A 22,398-nucleotide genomic window follows, 5' to 3' on the forward strand; every position below is an offset into this window, starting at 1 on the left:
CCTGGGCAGCCCCATGTGTCACAAATGTGCAGATCTTCCGTCAGTGCAGTTCCTAGCCCAGGAAACACCCTCCTCTTGTTTTGACCTGCATCCCTGAATGAAAGGAAACCGTGGGGTCCGTGGCGATGGGGGGCTGTGCCCTGTTGACGTCAGAGCGCACACTGCTTCAGAGTCCAGGAAGGATGTGAGCCGCGCGGTGTTCGGAAGAAAAAAGACACATTAACTCGTCAAAACCTTCTTTTCAGCGTGAGTGCAGGAGGTTTTGCCATAAGGAAATATTGTTTCCCAGCAGAGCTAAGCTTCCCTTTGCTTGCTTGTCTCAGGATTTCAGTCAGTGTTCTGGAGGTTCTCATGACTTAGTTCAGTACGAGGTTATACTTGGAGACTAACATTTAATGTTAGATCAGATTACTCATACATTTGTATATGTGTAGGTCTTGGAGAACATACAGGAGGTTTGTTACTGATTCATTCATCTACAGGGAAACTTTAAAACATTCAAAATTTAGGTTTTCCGTTTTTTACATCTATGTTAATTTACATTTTGACAATATACTACAATTTGGTCCATGTTGAATAGTTACACTTTGTTTTTTAATACTTTAGATTACTACAGTCCATAGAACTTACTTCCTATGAAAACCTTGATCATAACAATATGATTAGTGATTTTGCTGAAATAAAGGCAAGAAAATAAATTTTATGGAATAAAGATATATATAAATTTTGTGTGTCTTTATGTATTCATCTAAATATTACCAACCCATTAAGAGAATAATCAATGTGTGCAGGGAGTTAATTCTATTACCTCATATTTCGCTAACTTAAATTTTTAAAAATCATAGCTTTGGGCTTCCCTGGTGGCGCAGTGGTTGAGAGTCCGCCTGCCGATGCAGGGGACAGGGGTTCGTGTCCCGGTCTGGGAGGATCCCCCATGCCGCGGAGCGACTGGGCCCGTGAGCCGTGGCCGCTGAGCCTGCGCGTCCGGAGCCTGTGCTCCGCAACGGGAGAGGCTGCAACAGTGAGAGGCCCGCGTACCGCAAAAAAAAAAAAAAAAAAATCATAGCTTTACACATGTTTTGAAGTACAACTGACTTACAATTTTATATTCGCTTCAGATGTACAACACAGTGATTCTATATTTTTATACATTACAAAAGTGATGGCCACGACAAGCCTAGTTACCATCTACCAGCATACAGAGTTTACACATTAAAATTTTTATTGTAATGAAGGTGTATTTGTCATGGTAGGAGGAACGAATATATTTTATTTAATGGTTTTTAAATGTAACTTAAATATTTAGAAGTATGGTACATCGGCCTGAAAGAAAAGGTGGTTTTATAATATCTATCGATGAGGCGCCGGTGGGGAGATGAGGAAGGGCTGGTGGAGAAGGTGACCTCTGACCTGAGCGTCCGGTGGTGAGGACGTAGCTGCAGGGAGAGCCCTGGGCAGGGTACAGCCCAGGCAAACCTTCCCATGCACATGACGGCAGATACGGTGCTGCCGTCCAGCCGCTGTCCCGGCCAAATTGGGCTTCTGGACTAGCAAAGCTACGGCCCACGAATGTGCTGTCTGGCTGCTGTAATAAAAAGACCATGGACTAAGTGGTTTAAACAGCAAACATTTATTTCTAACAGTTCTGGAGGCGGGAAGTCTGAGAGCCAGTTGCCAGCAGATTTCGGTGTCTGGTGAGGGCCCATCTTCTCCCTGTGTCCCCACATGGCAGAAGGGAGGAAAGAGCTCTCTGGGGTCTCTTTTATAAGGGCACCAATCACCTCCCCCAAAGGCCCCACCTCCTAATACCATTACATCGGGAGCTAGGATTTCAACATCTAAGTTTGGGGAGGGAGGGACACAAACATTGAGTCCATAGCACTTTCCTTCACCATTTCTCAAGAAAGTATATGTTGAGGTCTTTTTTTGAGCAATTACTTGACATTTAGCTTCTCTGATATTATTTCTTTAAAAATCTCGTTTTCTTGTGTTCTTCATTATTTAATTTCTGTTGTTTCATTTTAGTTGCCTTAAATATCTTGCTACCCTTTCACTATAGTGATACAGTTAACTCTCAGTTGATTTATGTGAATATAAAGGACCACAGACCCAGATAACTCAAAACTAATTTGTTTGACTTTGGATTTTAAGGCGATTTAGCACCAGATTTGTGTTCCCACTCAGGTTTTATTTAAGCTGCTATTATGATCAGTGTACGTTGTACTAGCATGTACCAGCTGGCTAATGGGATGAACAGGCAGGCCTGAAGAAGCTGAGCTAGGATGGAAAATTGGCTGTGGATAATACACCCATGGATCATTGAAAATCGACTGTAGCTTCTTCCTGTGCCCAGGAAACTGTCTGGCTTAATGACCTGGCTTTCTGGGACTTCTTGTTTGCACCGGACTGTCTATTCTAATACAATGGATTTGTTTTACAAAGAAACCTTTAAGATGCTTAAAGGATCTAAGCATAAAAATTATGGTACTTAAATCTGTGTCTGAAATTTAATTGTTCAAGTCCTTGTTGTACTTAATTCTTATATATTCTCCTACTGTTTGCTTTTCCTGTATTTTAATTTCAGTTTACACTTCTGTTTCACAATCTCATTAAAAACTATCTTGTTTCATGATGCCGATGTTTCATAATCTTTGATAATTTAAGTATCTAGCCTCTGTGATAATGTGTGGTAGAAACTGACTTTGTTATTTCCTTACCCGAGAATTCATTAGCGAGAGTTCCCGAAAAAACAACAGAGGCTACAGGAGTGAGGAAAACTACCTGACTTTCTAATTTTTTTTCCTGTTGATTTTGAAGGTGATGTTGTTATTTCAAGGACAGAACACATGATTGCTAGAAGTTGCTTTCCTATTTGGAAGGAAAGCCCTGCAGAAGGAGCTCCTGCAGAGTGTGGGTGGGACACAGCGAATGCCCCACATTCTTAGGACAAAGTCTGAGCAGCCCTCCGTTCCTCTGCCTCTGCAGTTCTCTGAATGAGTGCGGAAGCAGTGGCAGCTCTGTCGGGGCTTTTTTTTTTTGCATTTACTTTATTTTTTGCCCTTTAATGATAATGAGAAAAGGGCTCCTCTGGGACTTGCCGTGCAAATGTTTGTGGAAGAGACGGGAACTATGATAGGAAGATGGAGGCAGGTAGCCTTAAACCCACGGGTCCTTTTGTTTTGTTTTGTTCCAGCCCCCGCTCTCAGTGTCCCCAGTACCTCCTTCCTCATCTGAACACTGGTCGTGATGACTATGTTGTCATGTTCAGATGGGACAGTGCTTTGTAAACCATAAAGCTCGTGACAACGTGAGTTGTCCAAACAGTAACAAACGCCTCAGTCGCAGGCAGTCTGCTGGGCCTGGGTTCTGCCCTGTCTGCTCCCGACCTGTCACCGTCTTTCATCACTGGCGAACTGGTTCACCCCAGGCAGTCTTTCTCATACTTACACCTTCTTTTCTCTTGGGTTGTGGTTGTAAGTCAGAAGGTATCCTTAATCACGGCAGAGAAAGTTAAGCACAGCACTGGAGACAGTTTTCAGTGAAATCACAACTACAGAAGAATCCACGTCCAACTTCACGCTCTGGAAGGTGCCTAGGCTAGGCCTGCAGGATCTCGGCATGGTTCTTGACCGAGTATTGCTTCCTGCAGATGTACAGCATCCCAACTGTAGCGTGACACAAACTGGCTTTCGTAGGCATGTCCAGAAAGCTGGGCAAACGTTTTAACAGTTTTTATGGGAAAATGCATTCTACTTCATCTGTAACTGATACATAGTTTGTTCATAATTGGGGAACTGCCCAAGCAGGTTCTTTCACTGATGATTTTTAACTGTGTCTGTTGTCAGGAGAGAGGACATACGGGTGGATCCAAGGATGACTGATTTTCTTGTTTTCTTTTTTGTTTTTTTGAAAGCTACCACTCTAACTGATGGGAAGGTGGGGGTGTATTTGGCATATTTTTACCCTTTGGGTTTTTTTGCTTACATCTATAAGGGTGAAGAAGGATCTCTGTTTTGGAGCCAGAGAGGATAAATTTTTCCCGAAATACTCTATGAGACAAAGCCCTCAGATCACATCCATAGGATGTATTATTATTTTAAAGAGATGGAAGAAGGCTATGTGGTGTCACATGCACTTAGTATCCCCGACACCAGGAGGCTGGGCTATGACACCTGGTCTGATTGAGTCCAGGGACAAGAAGCAGACAAGCTGGTCAGCGTTTCAGTTTTTCATCAGCCCATCCGTGGGCCCTCCCGGGATGGATTAGAAAGTGTCCAGCTGCTGAGTTAGCTGAAATGGCATTTTTTTAAAGATCTCACTATTAATAGAAGTTTATTAAAACTTGTGTAAATCATAGAAAAATAGCCAGATATATCTGTTGAGGATGAAGAGGGTGGTGGAATAGTTTGAAAGAATACTATTAGAAATATGGAGGTGAATACCAGGAGAAACAGATAAAAAGGAGTTGAAATTGGTTTTTTTGGTGGGTAAGGAAGGCTGATGCAGAAGACTGCTGTATTTCATTTTAAGTCTTTAAATAATATTTTTCTCTTTAAGCTATATGCATGCTTTGATAAAATAAAAATCAGTATAAAATAAAACATTCTTATAAACTAACAGAATGGTAATATCATTGAGGACTATGTGAATTGTACCTAGAGTAGTACTGTAAGAGTGTAATTAAAGGTTTTTATATAGAATCAATATATAATTATTGATATTATATTATATTTTAATAATATAATTATATTTTTTACAATTATTACAATTATAATAATTATTACAATTATAATAATGTTATATTATTGTTATTATATTTATAATTATTTTAAAAGTTTCCAATTTTGTGATTAGAATTATAGTTCTGTCTTTGGACTATTGTTGTTTGCAACGTGATCCCTCTCTTTTTCTTAACTTTATTATTGCTATATCATAGGTAATATTAAAATCAGGGATGACCATGGTCCTATCTTACTACCCATGACACCTTGCACAGGATCTTATATGTGGTAAAGTCTCAGAGTATGGTTGATAAATATGTCTTCTAGGCTTTTAAAAAGCCTCTTTCTAAAAATTACACAAATAATACAGATTCACTCTAGAAAAAACAAAATGCAGAGAAGCAAACAAAAAACTAAAAATCTGCCCAGAACTTATCGTTTTGGTAACATCCCTCCAGATGTCTCCCTGTGCAATAGGTACATGTAAATAAATTTAAAATAAAATTATCCTATACACACTCTTTTGTTCCCAGATTTATACACTTAACATGTTATGAATGTCTTGCTGTGCCAAGCATCTGTCTTCATTTTTAACAACTGCCTAATCTTCCACTGTGTGGATATGCCATGATTTATTTAAACAATCCCTTTTTAGTAACCGTTTAAGCTTTCTATTCTTTTCCTTTAGCTGTTAAGTTTTTGAATGAGTATCCTTGTACATATGGTTTTGCATACTTAGTTGAATTTTTCTTAGAATAAGGTGGAATTTTTAGGTCGACATGTATGTTTTATTTTTAAGGCTCTTTATCATGTTTCCAGTTGTTCTCCAGAAATGTTATATCAGCTTTAGTCCCTGTTGGTAGAGAAAAGAATATCCATTTCTCCACTCCCTCACTAACTGATGAGCAGAAACAGATTCATCGTTGTTGGGTTAATTAGTATTTCTTAGAATAATAGTGCGTTTGAACATTTTTAATATGGATATAATTCGTCATTTTGCCTTTAATTTTCTCTTCAGTGTTCTTCCCCTATATGGAAAAGGTTTCTTTTTAATTTTTACGTATTCAAAACTATCAACCATTTTAAAACATTTTTTAAAATTTCTCCCCCATTTTGAAGTTTAATGCTTCAAAAGCTCCTTCTTTCCCAGGATCACATACGTGGAACAAATTGATTTTCAGAATTTAGTGGGGTGACTAAAATTCTCTCAAATTTCTTCCCTTTTCCCACCAGGAAAGCAATAGAAGAACTCCTTAAAGAGGCAAAACGTGGGAAAACAAGAGCAGAAACAATGGGACCTATGGGCTGGTAAGTTCTTGAGTCATCTTCCTTAAAATTTAAACTCATGTATATATTAAGAGAAAAGTTTTCTTTAGCATATACAGGGAATGTAGAACCGTGGACGTAGAGGAACTCACTCAGAGGTAAGTGGTAGAGCAGGGACACTGCTGAGGGCTGCAGCCACGGAAGTGGGCAGAGGGGTGAGAACAGAGAACACTTGTCATGGTGTCGTCACCCTTTGGTCCACAAGTCCCCAGGAGATATGATGACGCTGCTGTACCTAAGGCCACCTGAGTGACAGTACTATTATGTCAGTGTTCATTGTTTAAGAACTTCTATCTTAATTACAGTCCTCAGTAAATTATAATTTTAAGTATTTTGATTTTGTGACAGTTCAGCAGTGTAGCACTAACGTTTACCATTGCAGTTTCTATACAAAACAGAGCTTACTAAAACCTAATGATACAGACAAAGGAAGAATTTAACCTTAAGAATCAAGTCTACTCTTCTAAGCGTTACTTTAGCGATAGCATTCTCATCCAATAAATATGCTGGCTTAGGTCTTTTATCCACAATTTAAATTCACTCTAATGGAGTATTGTGGGCCGTTAAAACGTGTGAAGTGTAAAACTGGGACAGGAGTAGAAGCTAGATCTCTGTGGATTTGACTCTTAGAACCAAGCACAGGGTTTATGTCAAATATAAAACAAGGTTCAGTCAAAGTTAAAGAAATAAGAGGGCAAAGGCAATTCCTAAAAATCAAGCAACATAAAATAAATGGACCTCAATAAGCCATTTAGTAGATGGCTTAGCCACACATGGAGGAACTGTTTCAGGTGATCTGAAATTTGACTGTATTTCCAAAGGCAAAAAAGAACTAGAAAGAAATCTTAAATTGTTTCCAGTTATCACGTTGTTGATATTGTTTTTCTGAAAATATTGTATAGTAGGATAAAGCAAATAAGTAAATATTTATTTGTCATAGATACCAAAAATTTCAGTGTAAAAGATACAAATATAAAATCAAAGATATAAAAATCTGTACTCCTAAATCTTAATTGGAAATATCAGTATGAAGTTGTGCTAGATTTTCTCTTTAAAAGAGAGAGAGAAAAGCTTTTCTAGCTCTGTTCACAGAAAAGTCCTGGAAACAATGACCATCCACTCAGTAGCAGTGAGTATCCCTGGCACCCAGGGGTGGTGTATAAATTCTACTGTGGTATATATAATTCCATTTCTCACTGAAAGAAGACAGATCCTTAGAGAAGTAACTGGCTGCCGACCTGAGGCCGTTAGCCTGGAGTTAGCCAAACTGCAAGCTAGCTGTCACAGCCTCCAGCACTGCCCTCACTTCCTATGCCAACTGCAAGTTCCGGGAGCTCCCAAAACTATCCTCAGTTTCAGTAATTTGCTAGACCACACACAATTCACAGAAAGCTATTATACTTATGGTTACAGTTTATTACAGGGAAAGGATACAGATTAAAATCAGCCAAAATAAGGGATGCAAAGGGCATAGTCTGGAAAGGTTCCAGACACAAAGCTTCTGTTGTCCACCCCGTGGAGTCAGGACCCACACATTACCCTCCCAGCACCAACATGTGACAATGCACTTGGCATACTGACAAACCAGGGAAGCGTACCTGAGCCTCGGTGTCCAAAGTTCTTTGGGGGGTTCCATTACTTAGGTATGATTGATTGCTCACATGGTTGATATCAGTCTCCAGTTTGACCAATACCACAGTATCCCAGATTCCCACCCTCAATCATGTGGTGTGTCTCTGGCATGGCCAGCCCTCCCTGTAAGACTATCAGTTGTGGCCAGCTCCACTCTAAACAAAGACGTTTCTATCAGGTATGACATTGCCTCCCAGAATTGATATTACCTCCCAGAAGCCAGGGCAAAGGCCAGACCTCTCTGTGGGCAAGACCACACTGTTTACTACATAGACAGGAAATGTATAAGAAGAGCCAGAAAATCTTATCAGATCAGAAAGTAAAACTGTCAGAGACTACTGTAGTCATGTCAGAAAGACACAGGAACCAACGTGAAAGGCCTCCCACTAGTCAAAGATGGGATAATTTAATTATCAAAGAATAAAGCAATAATGATTGAGATAACCTAAAATATGTTAAAATCCATAAGGTCATAATAAAAATCACATCAAGAAGCTTTTGGATGAGGCTAAGGGGCCAAATTATTATAAAACTGGTAAATAGTGAGGAAGAGCCGAGCATTTATCCTGTTCCTTGTACAAGTTATACTTCAAAGTTACAAAATAATTGATGAAAGAAAACTTCCTTATAGAATTGCAACTGTTAAATGTAGGACTATAGAGTAAGATTATCATCACTTGAATAACAACTCAATTACAAGACAAACTATCTAATTTAAAAATGGACAAAAGATTTGAATGAACACTTCACCAAAAATGATATCAAATTGGCCGATAAGCATTTGAAAAGATGCTCAAATCATTAGTTATCAGGAAAATGCAAATTAAAACCACAGTTACTTATTCACTACACAGGCACTAGATTGGCCAAAATAAAAAAAAGACTGACAGCACCAGATAAAGAGGAGGATTTGGAACAACGAGAATGCTCACATATTGTTGGTGGAAATGTAAAACCATACAGCCACTTTGGAAAACAACTGGTAGTTTCTTATACATATGCACTCACCATACAGAATTCTTCTTCTAACCACCTATCAGAGAGCTGACAATGTAAGCCCACACGGAAATCTGTCCAGTAATGTCCATAGCAGTTTTATTCATGATAGCTCAAAACCGGAAACAACCCAAATGACCATCAGCTGATGAGTGGATACACAGTTGTAACATCCATACATTCCACACTCATCAATAACGAAAAGGAACAGAACTACCGATACACACTGCATGGATGAATCTCAGAAGCATTTTGCTCATGAAAGAAGCCAGACTCAAAACATTACACATTATAAGATTCCATTTATATGACATTCTGGAAAAGCCAAAACCATAGGGACAGAAAACCCATCGGTTGCCAGGCGGTAGGGGCTGAAGGACTGAATTTGCTGCAGAACTTTTCTGGGTGCTGGGAATGCTCTATATCTTGACTGTTGTGATGATGACATGACTACACACATTTGTCAAAACTCATCACACTATTTACTTAAAAGGATAAATTTTAGTTTGTATAAACTATACCTCAGTAAACCTGATTTAAAAATAAAAAGAATGTCATTATTCTACAAGCCCTAATGATACACTGGATCTAGGCAAAGATCATCAACAGTTGCTAAATCTATCAGATGAGAAGCTGATGGGGAACTTTCTGATGAGTGGGTCAGGCTGACGACACCTGGACTCATCCATCAGTCTTTATACCACAAGAAGATGCAATAGGAAGAGGGTACCGCCACTTATGAGACATCCTTGTAAAGAACTTGAACGTGAATCTGATCAAGTCTCTAGTTAGAACTACTGGTTTGCAGGAAATAGAGGTCTGAGGAACATACTAAATGATATCATAGAGATAAAATGACAAAAATATGGGGAATTCTACAGGACAAACAAACCAGTTTCTTTAACAAATGAATTACAAGGAGAAAAGGAGGAGGAGTATCCTATGACTTAATAGATTTGGGACACATCTACGTGTATACCTTGTTTGGATCCTTATCCAAACTAACTGAAACAAGGGTATTTGATGATATTAAGGAATTGATGTTGATTTTTTTTTTAGGTGTGATAATAGGATTGCTGTTATTATTAATTAATTAATTTATTTATTTATTTATTTTGCGGTACGCGGGCCTCTCACTGCTGTGGCCTCTCCCGTTGTGGAGCACGGGCTCCGGATGCGCAGGCTCAGCGGCCATGGCTCACGGGCCCAGCCGCTTCGCAGCATGTGGGATCTTCCCGGACTGGGGCACGAACCCGTATCCCCTGCATCGGCAGGTGGGCTCTCAACCACTGCGCCACCAGGGAAGCCCTGTTATTTTATTTTTTAAAAGCCATTATCTTTCAGAAGTTCATTCTGATGTATTTATGGATGCAGTGGTATAATAAGATGAAATGATCCAATGTGAGTCAATCTTTGTGTAACATTTGTAATCATTTTAGATTTCAGTGAAATAGCGACCTCCTAGGATACGGTAAAAATTTGGTGAGATAATGGATGTGGAAACACTCAGCGTAGTTCCCGGCATGGAGCAGTCAGTTACTAAATGTTAGTTAAATCTGCTCTTAACTTCTTTTTTCGTTTGTTTGGATTTTTTATTGCCATATGAAGTGCCATCTAACTGGTCTGGACTAAAATAAATAAGTGTTCTAGATGTACCAGGCCAGGTGGAGTGAATATCAGTTTCAATGCCAATTTCAGACAAAGGATACTCATTGAATGGTCAACGTTTTCTACCATTTCTATGAATTTTTCCTCAAATACAGTTTTTTTCATGTATAAATTTAAATGCCATATTTTTAAATATCCCACAAGATTTTTAGATATGACATTGCTATTTTTAAATTGCAGTTACAAATCTTATTTGTCAGTGACAGAATTATAATTCCTTAAAAATTAGAAGCTGTGGGCTTCCCTGATGGCTCAGTGGTTGAGAGTCCGCCTGCCGATGCGGGGGACACGGGTTCGTTCCCCGGTCTGGGAAGATCCCACATGCCGCAGAGCGGCTGGGCCCGTGAGCCATGGCCGCTGAGCCTGCGTGTCCGGAGCCTGTGCTCTGCAGCGGGAGAGGGCACGGCAGTGAGAGACCCACGTACCGAAAAAAAAAAAAAATTAGAAGTTGTATTTACAAGAATGAGCATATCCTTTTTTTTTCTAGTTGGAACTAACTAAGGAGGAACATAGATTTAAATGGTTGATTGCTCCAGTTAATCGTTGATTCATCAGATCTCCTGACTTGGTGTATATAACCACCTATGTGGTTGGCTTTTTTCTTTTTACCTTTTGACCCCTTGACTCCCCTACCCCTGCCTCTGGCGACCACCAATCTGCTCTCTGTTATCTATGAGCTTGATTTTTTTTTTTTAGGACTCCACATATAAGTGAGATCATACGGTATCTGTCCTTCTCTGTTGGACTTATTTCACTTAGTGTAACGTCCTCAAGGTCCATCCATGTTGCCACACATGGCAAGATTTCATTCTTTTTTTATGCCTGAATAGTATTCCATTGTATGTTTATACCACAATTTATCCATTCACCCATCAGTGGACACTTAGCTTGTTTCCATATCTTGGTGGTTGTAAATAAAGCTGCAGTGAACACGTGGGTGCAGATATCTTTTCGAGTTAGTGTTTTCTTTTTCTTCAGATAAATACCCAGAAGTAGAACTGCTGGATCATACGGTAGTTCTATTTTTAATTTTTTGAGGAAGCTCCATACTGCTTTCCGTAGTGGCTGCACCAATTTACATTCCCACCAACAGTGCACAAGTGTCCCATTTTCTTCACGTCTTCACCAATACATGTTATTTCTTACTTCTCTTATCTTCTTTCCAGCCCTCTGTCCTTAAGAGAGGAGAGATAAGGTGCCCCTACTAATACGAATTAGATTCGTGCAAACTTTGGTAGGGGCAGGCTGCTTTGGGTTTTGGTGTAAGGCAGGACCTTGATCGGGCTGACAGTAGTCATTGGTCCATTTTAATATAATACCTTTTGTGAAAGAATCGGCCTAAAGCTAAATCATAAATTCAGATGACTTGACAAGTGGACGGGAAAATATCAGTCAGGGTTCTTGCCAGATGAGGAATGTTGAAGGGGATCACTTGTTACTAGGCAGCTCTCCTGATGGAAGTCATTTATCCTGACAACCTTAATGCCACTTACTGGCTCGGTAGAACTTTCTGAGGGTCAGAGAACTAGTCTGTCAGCATCAGCTCTGCTTTTCCTGAGGAGAGTTGCCATATGCACAGGCCAGCTTGAGATCTGTCGGGTACTGACTGACCACCTCTCTGGGCATCATATCAGTTAGATTGGCTGTTCCAGAGTTATGGAGGACCCGGGCTCCTTCCAGTTTTCCAAATCTCCCAACCAAAGGGTGTGATTCTTTTCCACACTTTAGTTAGCAGAAAGGAAGAAGAGGAAGAGGCATGCCCCCACCCCCTTCAAGCACACTTCCCAGGAGTTGTCTGTGCCATTTCTACATGGACCCCATTGGCCAGAATTTAGTCTCATGTCTACACCAGCTACAAGGCCAGGAACTCAGTCTTTTTTTCTCAGTCAGTTATGTGCCAGATAAAATCTGAGGTTCTTTTACTACAGAAGAAAGGAAGAACGGATATTGGGGGGCAACTAGCAGCCTCTTCCCAAGAAGGGCGGGAGAAGGATGTTGAAAAGAGAGTAGAAACTGGCAGACAAAGTAAGATGACTCTAGATTTATAAGAGGTGGATCCTGGGAGAACAGGATGGGAAACTCACACTCTCCCATGAGGTGACAAGACAAGCGAGCATTCCTGTTGACACTGCTGTTTTTTTTCAACTCTCACAACAGTGGTTCTCAAACTTGTGGGTCTTTAGGATCCTTTACACTCTTGAAAATTACCGAGGACCCCACAGAACTTTTTTACATGGGTTATATATCTATCGGTATTTACTGTATTAGAAATTAAAACTGAGCAATTTTAAAGTATTTATTGATTTATTTTAAAAATAATAAACATGTTACATGCGTAGATAATATATTTTTTATAAATATAGCTATGTTTGCAAAAATTTACCTATTCAGTAGAGTGGCACTGTTTAATATTTTTGCAAACCTCTTCAATGTCTGGCTTATCAAAGACACCTGGATTTTCCTGTCTGCCTCTGCAGTCAATCTGTTGTAATATGTTATTTTGGTTGAAGTATATGAAGAGACTCTGATTTCACACAGATACGTATTTGGAAAAGGAAGAAGTACTTGAACAGCATTTTCAGAAATTTGTGGTATTTTATACTGCATCACTACTTGCAAGTAACCTCAGCAAGTGGTAGTTTCTTCACATTCTTTTTAATAATGTGGACTTTTCATATGCTGTTACAGTAAAATCCCTTGGTCTACCTTGCACTTCTACTGGATCTTCCACTCATGCATGGTTCTGTAATATCATGAACCGGTCATCTGGAAATTGGTTCGCTGAGATATGAAGCTCCTCCAAATGTTGACACCTTTCATTATATAATATTTTAAAAACACATTTGTTAACATCACCACTGATCTCATCAGAAAAGTCGTTTAAGCGTTGGGAAACTGTCAAGGTCACTGTTTCCCAGAAGTCTAATTTTCTTTCGTTTGCAAGCTTCAGCTTTATCTCAGCAGTGAATACCGAGAGTTGTTTTCCTTGAAGTGACGGCTCACTTACATCTGAATACCCAGCTAGGTCACCCTGCAGCTCAAACAGTCTCACAGAACTTTTCCTTGAGGCAGCTTTTGGTCCGGCACACCTAGCAGGGACGGGCTGTGAAGGGAGGTCCGGTCCAAGGAAACCCATGACTTGCTTCTGCCCACGGTGCTGGGACAAAGAACGCCTTTCCCATCCTGCTCATTCCAGGGGAACACCTGGTTCTACATCTGTTTACATAAGTGCGTGCGTGCGTGTGTGTGTGAAGAAAACTTTTACCCACTAACCCCCTGGTTTCCAAATTTACCTGCACATTTGAAGCCATCTGAGGAGCTTCCAAAAATACAAGTATCAGTTTCCCACCATCAAAGATTATTAGGTAGGGGTATGGCCTGAGCTTTGGGGTTTTAAAAAGATACCCAGGTGATTCTAAAGTGCACGCCGATGTGAAAAACACTATGCTAATCCCTATTTATTAAAAAGAATGATACCAACCTGCTCTGCAGAACTGGGAGCATTCCCACACTCCTCCCAGGAGCAGACAGGTGGCCAGGTGGCCAGCCACAGGAGCCCCAAGACCCATCCCTGTCAAGTGGACGGATACCCCAAAGGAGCAGACAATCGGTCAGTTACTAGCGGGCGATGGTCTGCGTTTCTAAGCATCTCAAAGATCTTCACATTGGCTTTAAAATTTGACACTGAACTACAGTGAGTGACATTATTTCCTCCTCTTGGATACTGCATGAGAGAGATCTTAAGTGAGGTAGCTGAGCCGTTGCCAGAAAGAGATTGCTGAACTAAAGGAAATGCAACCGGGATGCCGTTTTCTGTAGTGTAAAGAAAGAAACCATTTGGTGCTATATACTTCCTTGGATGTATTTCAGCAAAAGAATCTCTTGAGGAGCTGTTCTTGACAGAAGCCTCAGAGAAGCTGAAATATTGGCCCATGTGACTTCCTTTCAGTCAACATAAAGGAATTTATAAGCACAAATTTCAGAAATTTGCTCAGCTTCCTTGTCTACAAAGCTGCTTTTATTCTGGTCACGTCCACTTCAGCTGACCTTTGCCCAGCGTAATGCCTGAGTCTACTGCCTGTAGGATTTCAGCCTTATACGTTGGAGAGGCTTATGTTTTGGTACCAAAACTTCCAAAGATTGAATTTGAGACAACATGATTTTTCAGTTTTCTTTACCCAGTTGTTTTAAGGGGAGTGGCGTTTTGGGTGCTCTTCTGTTTGGCTTGAGGTCAATCTGGTGATAAGGGGGAGCACACCTACATTTCCTTCCATTTTACGTAATCAGCTTTTGATTACTGGGAAGCAGATCACTGCCCCAGTCTCCACTGAGGCACGTGGTGTTTTTATGCGTTTGTAGATTCACTCAGTACCAGTCGGGGTATTAAGGGGCCAGGCACAGGCAGCGGTACGGAAGCCTCACGTAAAATGCTGGCCCTGAAGTTGCTCACGTACAGGTGCACGCGGACAGGCCTGCAGCTGAGCACCAGACCACATGCTGGAACCAGCGGAGAAGGCAGGGAGGGCTCGAGTTTCAGCCTGACTCGTGAGTGAGGCTCCCGGCAGTACTGCAGGGCCGCGGAGATCCAGAGCCTTTACTTTCCACTTTCCAAAGAACGTGGAGCCCGAAGAGGTTTCCTGAGTCCTGGTTAACTGCCGATGGGACCAGCACGGATCCTTCTTGTCTAGAGCCCCCCTTCTGTGGTTACTGTCAGCACACAGCGCCGTGTGTCCTGCCCCTGCTTCCCACGTTCACATCCCCTTCCTGTCTGCTTATGAAAGTGGATCTGGGAGCCCTGAATGAGCTCTCGTTGGCTTACACGGCTACAGAAACGACCTGTCCTACAGAGGGAGCAGGGGGCCAGGGATCGTGCCCTGTCCATCCCAGGGCCCCGCTACTCATACCCCCGCCTCTGACCCTCGCCTGGTCACACCTTCTGTTCCTCCTGGCCGTCTCCTAAAGAGCATCAGACAGGTAGCCTGGTATTTATTTTTGCTGCAGGACCTAGCATAGTGCCTTACATATGAAAGATTCTCAGATGTTTGAAAATAAATACTGCAGATATATATGTACACGTATGTCAACGATTTTTCATTACTTTTGGGTGTAGTGGTGGAGACGGAGCATACTGAAAACCTGCCTCAGGCCTGTTGTATGCAGTGTAATTAAGGATTAACAGTGTCGCTGTGGGGATTAAAACACTATAAAAGACCTTCTCAGATGGCTAAGGCATTTGATTGCCAAAGTATAACCCGCGGCGCCGTGGGTGGTTACGGTGATCGTGGCGTGTTAAACAAGATGAGCCGTAACCAACCACAGCAGCAGATCAAAAGTATTACCTGGTTCCTTGGAGTGTTGGAAGTGTAGGTGTGCTAGTTCCTGTGGCTGTTACTTCAGACGTACATCCGTGATCATGCAAAGCAATGTGCAGAATGGAAGATAAAATGCCGTTTGCTGGCGTGGAAAGGGCTCTGGCCGTAGAATAAAGGAATGAATCGGGGCGCAATGCACTGAACCCGGCTTCCACGATCCCAAGGCTCTTTTTCCCTAAACAAAAGAAGAGGAACCATAGTTTCCCACAGCCTGATGTACTTCACAAATCTCCAAGTCACGTGTGTGCAGGGAGTTTGGTGCCTTTGTTCTTGTCTGTGTCAGACTCACCTGGGCTCCTGCACGGCCAGCGCTCTTAGCCGACTTAGATCTGTTTCTAGGAGTCTGTCCCAAACGGAGCAGCCCCGGCGGCCGGCGTGCTGACAGCTTTTCACCTGCGGTTTCCTTCCCTGCCTGCTCTGGGCCATCTGCTTACTCCGCAGGTGCCTTTCTCTCAACTGCTCCTTCTGTCCCAGCTGGAATGGTGCTGGGAAGGCGGACCCTGGTTCCAATCCCAGCTCCATGTCCTTCTGGCTTGGGAGCCTGGATAAGGTGCTTTGCCTCTTGTGCATCTGTAAGAGGGGAGACGGCGGAGAGATGAAGTGAGGCGTTGGTGACGTAAGGGCACAGGGAACTGCTCGTCAGTGTCAGCAACACCGCTGTCGTCGTTCTTATTGGCTAGTGGTCATGTGTCACTATTTGAGGGGTCACATTCATGAAACTGCTTTAGACACAAACGTGGCAGGTCTGTATCTGCAGAATGTTGGCTGTTACCACCTCTGTCCTTCAGCAGCAGAGACAGAAGTATGAAAATCAGAAAGAAAAAGAAACTGCATTTATCCTTCCCCTTCTGTTCTCTAGATTTGTTTTATAATTTACTGGTTTTCATAAGTTGAGTATGATACCCGTGGGGAGAAAGAGCCTCATTTTTGCAAATGACAGTTACACAGTGTGCCTACTCGAGAAAAAGGGAAAGAAGACTAAAAAGCTTAGAGCCCTGGCCTCGGCCCATCTTAATCTCTCCCGTGGCAGGCGGGGCCCTTCATCTCAGCCTCTGGGCTCACAGCTTTGAAAGTGAAGGGACTCGCTTCACTTGTCAGGTTTAACGTGGATAGGATGCCAGCTCCAGAGTCTGACAGTGCTGTCATGGGTACTTTCTAGAGCAGTTTTAACCAGTCTCATTCTCTTTAGAGTTTTATATCCATTTCTGTTGTTAGTACCTTAAATCTGGCTCTTCCCACATGAGCTAGTATAACGTTCTAAAATCAAAAATGAACCCAAAACAAAAATAACTAGCCAGCGTGAGAAAGTCAACAGAGTTGGGGTCAGAGTTCCACAGGAAAGCAGCTGCCCATCCTGTGGCCTCCTGTGGTCCCCACCCCACATCCTTGGGCGCGGCCAGGGACAAAGCCGGTACAGACCCACCCAGCAGCCAGGCCTGTGCCCGTGCCGCAGGGCTCAGGCTTTTGCCTCGATGCTGATATAAAGAAGGCTTTAAGGCGGTTGAGGATCTAACACTAGCTTATTGTGTCATCTCAAACACAGAATAACATGGCACTAAAAGAGAGCTGAGAAACAAGGAGACAGAGAGCAATGAAATAATTTCCTAATTTGATGAAGGAGAGGAGGGTCACTTTCTGAAGGGCCAACATACAGAACGTGCGCGGAGAAACTCAAAAGTGGAAGGACCTTCGAGATCACCCACTTACTCCAGCCTTCAGTGTTATTTATACCCGAGGACCATCTACAAACAGAGTCTACAGACCATTAGGAAATGCAAATTATAAGCTGAGAGGTACTACCCAGTAGCCCACTGACTCTGATTATCAATGGAGAATTGAGATATCCTGGAAAGTGAAACTTGCAGATACAGAAGTTTAACCATCTGAAGTACCAAAACTTTAAAGTTGTAACCATTTTTATGAACATTTCTGTAAAACATCTTATTCGTTTTTTCTTGATGGCTCAGGTTCTTTTCATTTTTTCATCATTTTTTTTTTCATGGAGAAACATCAGACATTCTTCTCTGTTCTTGATTAACTTATTATCCCAGGTGACTTGAGACTTAGCTGTCTTGAGTTTCCATCACGGAAAAATCCCTGGTGTATTAACTTGAGTGCTATATATATTCTTTTTCATGAAGGGAGAGTGAATAGTAATAAGATGGGTCCACAATCCCTTGTTTAAAGCCCTTGGATCCAGATAAGTTTCTAAATTTAGATATTTTCACACTTTAGATAGGTACTATAGCCCAGACAGCGTGCACAACGAATACCCCAATGGTACTCGTTCAACACATGATCATTTCCTCAGCAAAGCATATGAACGCTTCCCTCAAACGGGATACAGAGTAGAAAGAAGGGCCCAGCGTCAGGTTAGGCCAGGTCTGGCTGCCAAACGAGTTGTCGTATCAGAAAAAGAACTTGGGGGCTTCCCTGGTGGCGCAGTGGTTGAGAGTCTGTCTGCCGGCGCAGGGGACACGGGTTCGTGCCCCGGTCCGGGAAGATCCCACATGCCGCGGAGCAGCTGGGCCCGTGAGCCATGGCCGCTGAGCCTGCGCGTCCGGAGCCTGTGCTCCGCAACGGGAGAGGCCACAACAGTGAGAGGCCCGCGTACCGCAAAAAAAAAAAAAAGAAAGAAAGAAAAAGAACTTGGTTTTCAAATTCTGGAATTATGCATAAGAAATCATAGCCCCATAGGTAACATTCATTGAAGATTTACCATATGCCAGGCCCTGTGCTAAGAGCTTTGCACATTATCTCGTTAGACCCTTGCAGTAGGTGGATACCTCTATTGCTTCCATTTGCGAATAGAAAAGCGAGGCACAGAGGCATTAAGTAACTTTCCCACCGTCACAGAGCGAATGGAGTCGGAGGAGGAGGCCGCGCACTGAGCTAACCTTTACCAAGTGCTGGTTGCGCGTCAGGCATTGTTCTGAGCACATTCTCGCTCCTTTGATCGGCATCCGGTCCCCTAAAATAAGTCACTCTTGTCCCCATTGAACAGATGAGAGACAACAGGGAGATTATTTAACATGCCCAAGGTCTGGCCTAAGAGACAGTATGATTCCAGAGCACGTGTGTATACTGTGTTGTATGACTTTGTAGCCGTAGGACAACTGGCGGTGAGCTTCCGCAAAATTAATGACCACATTATAGGCCAGAGCCGCTCTCTGCCAGGGGCTTCCTCACGTTCAGCATTGATGTTATTCTCCTTATGCTTGAATATATTCAGTGCAGATTTTATACTTTCTTTATATGGGATCATTTGCCACATGTCCCTTCACATCTGCCCTCAACTGCTCCCCCCTCCCCGGCCCCCCAATCTCGTTGTCCTGCCTCATTTATCAGTGGAGTGTGGGTGAGCACTTGTCACCATTTCTAAAATGTGTCCTGGCGTATCTGGGGGAGTCGCTTTCATACCTCCTTCCCCACTCCTCCCCCCACCCGAGTAAACCAAGTTCTCTCCAAGCCACGCTTGACTTTTCACCTTGAAGGCGGACACAACCTAGGCACAACCAGCATTAAAACTCGCATCTTCGATGTGAAAAAGTGATGTAAAGGCCGGTTTTCGTGTGGACTTTGTTCCAGAACACCACCTCATTCCACGCTAGCTTCTGGTCCCTGTGTTGAGTCGGCGGGTTACACGAGCAGCGGGGAGCTAGGGGTGCCTCCTCCGACGTGGTCCCCACTCACAGCATGAACCCTGCCGGCCTCTAGCCCAGGAGGAGCTCTGTCCATCTCAGGCAAGCACATGGTGCTGGAGATGATCTCACGTGGAAGATGGCAAAATGCAGTTGAATGCGCCAGCAGTTTCCAAAGGTTTTAATATCTTGGGTTACTGTCCCATCTGGCAGTAATCACCTTCCTTCTTTGTTTAATCCAGACAAGAACGGACCAGTTTTACCAGCACTGAAGACCCAGTGCACTGAAAAGGCCCCAGAATTCTTCCGTAGCTGGCTGTTTTGCACCAGCCGTTTCTAGTCCGCCCCATCCAAGAGAGAGCGGTGCTCCGTTGCTCGTAAACATGATTAGCTCCTACAGTAAGCCCTGGCCACAGCTGGCAAAGAGGGGCACCTGGGCTCTTTGTGTTCCGCATTGAAGGGCAGTCCCTTCCCGCAGGCTGGCGGAGTTGTGCTGCTCTGTGACACACGCGTGTGTCGTGCTCTTTGGAATCTCTGCTGAGCTTGCCAGTGCGGTGGTCCAGGTGTCGTCAGCCGGTCCGTGCCTCGATGCACTGATGGTCCTGTAAAGTCACTGAGGTCAGAGCCTGGCCGTCCCTCCCAACTGCACAGGTGTCCTGAGCCTGTCCCTCTGGGAGGTACACGTGGCTGTGCCTTGGGGCCCCTGAGGAGCGTCACGCTGGCGCGCTTTTCCGGAAGCTCAGCCTCCCCCAGCCTCACACGCAGAACCATGGGTTTTCTTTGCTCTCTGTTGTTGCCTTTCTTCTTCGCTCATCACTGTGGCTTCTGAACTTCAGCAGAAAAAGAAAACCAAACCTCCGGTGCCGTCCCCACCCAGCGTTCCCACTGCTTCTGCTGCTCCCTGCGTCCTTTTCTCCCTGAGTCCGTCTCCTCACCGCCGCTCATTCCCCGTCACTCCTCCCAGCCTGAGCGTTAAGCACACCAGCACGTGGACGCACACACTTCTGAGACCTCGCGGGTACTTTCTCTCCATGCAGGCTCAAGAGCTGCTTATTCGCAGCAGGAGCCATTTTCTTTTCTTTTTTTCCTCCTTTTTTTTTTTTTTTTTTGCGGTACGCGGGCCTCTCACTGCTGTGGCCTCTCCCGTTGCGGAGCACAGGCTCCGGACGCGCAGGCTCAGCGGCCACGGCTCACGGGCCCAGCCACTCTGCGGCATGTGGGATCTTCCCGGACCGGGGCACGAACCCGTGTCCCCTGCATCGGCAGGCAGACTCTCAACCACTGCGCCACCAGGGAAGCCCCTTTCCTCTTCCTTTTACTAACAGATTCAGTGCCATTCTGGCTGCCTGATGTGGCCTGACCTCCATAACAGGGACACTTGGCTGGTGACCCCTTACATGTCTCTTCCACGAGAAAATGACTGCAGTGGGGCTGCTGGTGGGTTGCTTTTGAGGTATTGTGTGGGATTCTCCTTGAATCAAAGTTTGATACAAAGATGGAGATTACAGAATACTGCATTCAGTTTTGTTTACTACCAGCCACCCTGAGTAACATGATTTGGATGGATGAGCATCCTCCTTGGCTCAAGGCCAAGAGAAGTATTCAGGTTTTCATCCGTGTGGGGTTTTCTTTTCTAAAATGAAAGGTTTACTACACCTGAAAAATAAAACAAATACTGTGTATATAAATATACCTAAACATGTAAATTAACGATTTAACCAGTTACATCCTTCCTCCTGGGTGAACTTGACTCAGGGAGCCCCTGAAATGTACACTGCACAGAAATTCACCCAGAGGGTAGATGTGTGAACAGTGCTCTGGGACAGAGCACAGACTCTGAAACAGAAGGTCCTGCAATAGAAACTTTAAGTTTTTTAGAGGGTAAAAGGTGATTATCGCATTTAATAGATTCTTTAGATACTTTTATCTCTAGAGTAGATCATGTAGCTCCAGTATTCAAGATATAGCAAGGTATCCTTTTTTTGTTCCTCAGGGAGGGACTGATCCTTCTTCTTTGATATTTAAAAACAAGCCACCATAAATGTAACTAAAAATGCAGATTCTAGTCAAATCAGGCATTTATGGTGTAAGGAGATATTATTAAATGACTCAGGTGATTTGGGTTGTGGTCAACACCTATACATAACATTGTGGTACCTGTTGGGAAAGTTAGTCCCAACAAGGAAGAAAGGGTTAAAGTCTTCAGATGAGGTCCAGCCAGTCTGTGTCCAGAATTCCAAGTGTCTTGGGTTTTCCCCCCTGTGCCCAGAGTTTACACTAGGTGGCATGCAAGGAAAGCTAAACAAATTCAGAAACTCGACCCTGTGGAAGCAGTTCTTTGGCACTTGCCACGATCGGAGGGTTCAGCTTTGGAGTCAGTGTTTGATTTGTGGTTGTTTTTTCCCCCAGGATGAAGTGTCCTCTTGCTGGTACAAATAAAAGATTTCTAATTAACACAATTAAGAACACGCTGCCCTCCCAGAAAGAGCAAGACCACGAACAAAAAGAGGGCAGTGAGGAACCTGCGAAAAGCCAGGACCAGAAGGAGGAAAGCCGGCAGAAGCACAGAACCCACCCATACAAGCACAGGGTCCACGCTCGGGGCCCTGCCCGTCATTCTCCGCCGGGGAAGCGGCGCAGCCCGGAGAAGTCCCAGAAGCGATCCAGCAAGCGGTGAGGCAGGGACGCAGGGTGAGCGCGACCGTCCCAGCACCCGGGCCTGGGCTGGTGCAGAGAGGGGGCTGAGGACGGCCCGCGCTGGCAGCGCAAACACCCAAGAGGGATTTTCCAGCAGGGCCGCTGTCGTGACAGCGGAAGATCACCTGAGGCTCCGAGGAAAGAGTTCAAAGGGAACGCTCTGAAGATGCCTTGGCAAGTTTAAGCTGCTCCGGCGGTGTAGTATACATTTGTATTGATTTTATTCTGTCTTGTTTGGAAGTTGGTTTCAAAATAAATCTTCAAAGTTTTCAGAGATTATTAAAACTAGTTCCACTTATTTTTTGGTGTGCTGCCCTCGTGATCCTTTCTCAAAATTTCTCGAAA

The 22,398-nt window shown here is 43.5% G+C and overlaps 1 protein-coding gene across 1 annotated transcript; it reads left to right on the forward strand.

Moving 5' to 3' along the window:
* Window positions 1-1,356: 1,356 nt before the first annotated feature.
* LOC136137873 (protein POLR1D-like) lies at window positions 1,357-22,033 on the forward strand. Its single transcript, XM_065896326.1, has 3 exons — window positions 1,357-1,424; window positions 5,955-6,029; window positions 21,766-22,033. The coding sequence occupies exons 1-3, from the start codon at window positions 1,357-1,359 to the stop codon at window positions 22,031-22,033; spliced, it is 411 nt and encodes a 136-aa protein (XP_065752398.1).
* Window positions 22,034-22,398: the final 365 nt, after the last annotated feature.

Source organism: Phocoena phocoena, chromosome 18 (genome assembly GCF_963924675.1).
Source record: "Phocoena phocoena chromosome 18, mPhoPho1.1, whole genome shotgun sequence".
In the NCBI taxonomy this organism is placed as follows: domain Eukaryota; kingdom Metazoa; phylum Chordata; class Mammalia; order Artiodactyla; family Phocoenidae; genus Phocoena; species Phocoena phocoena.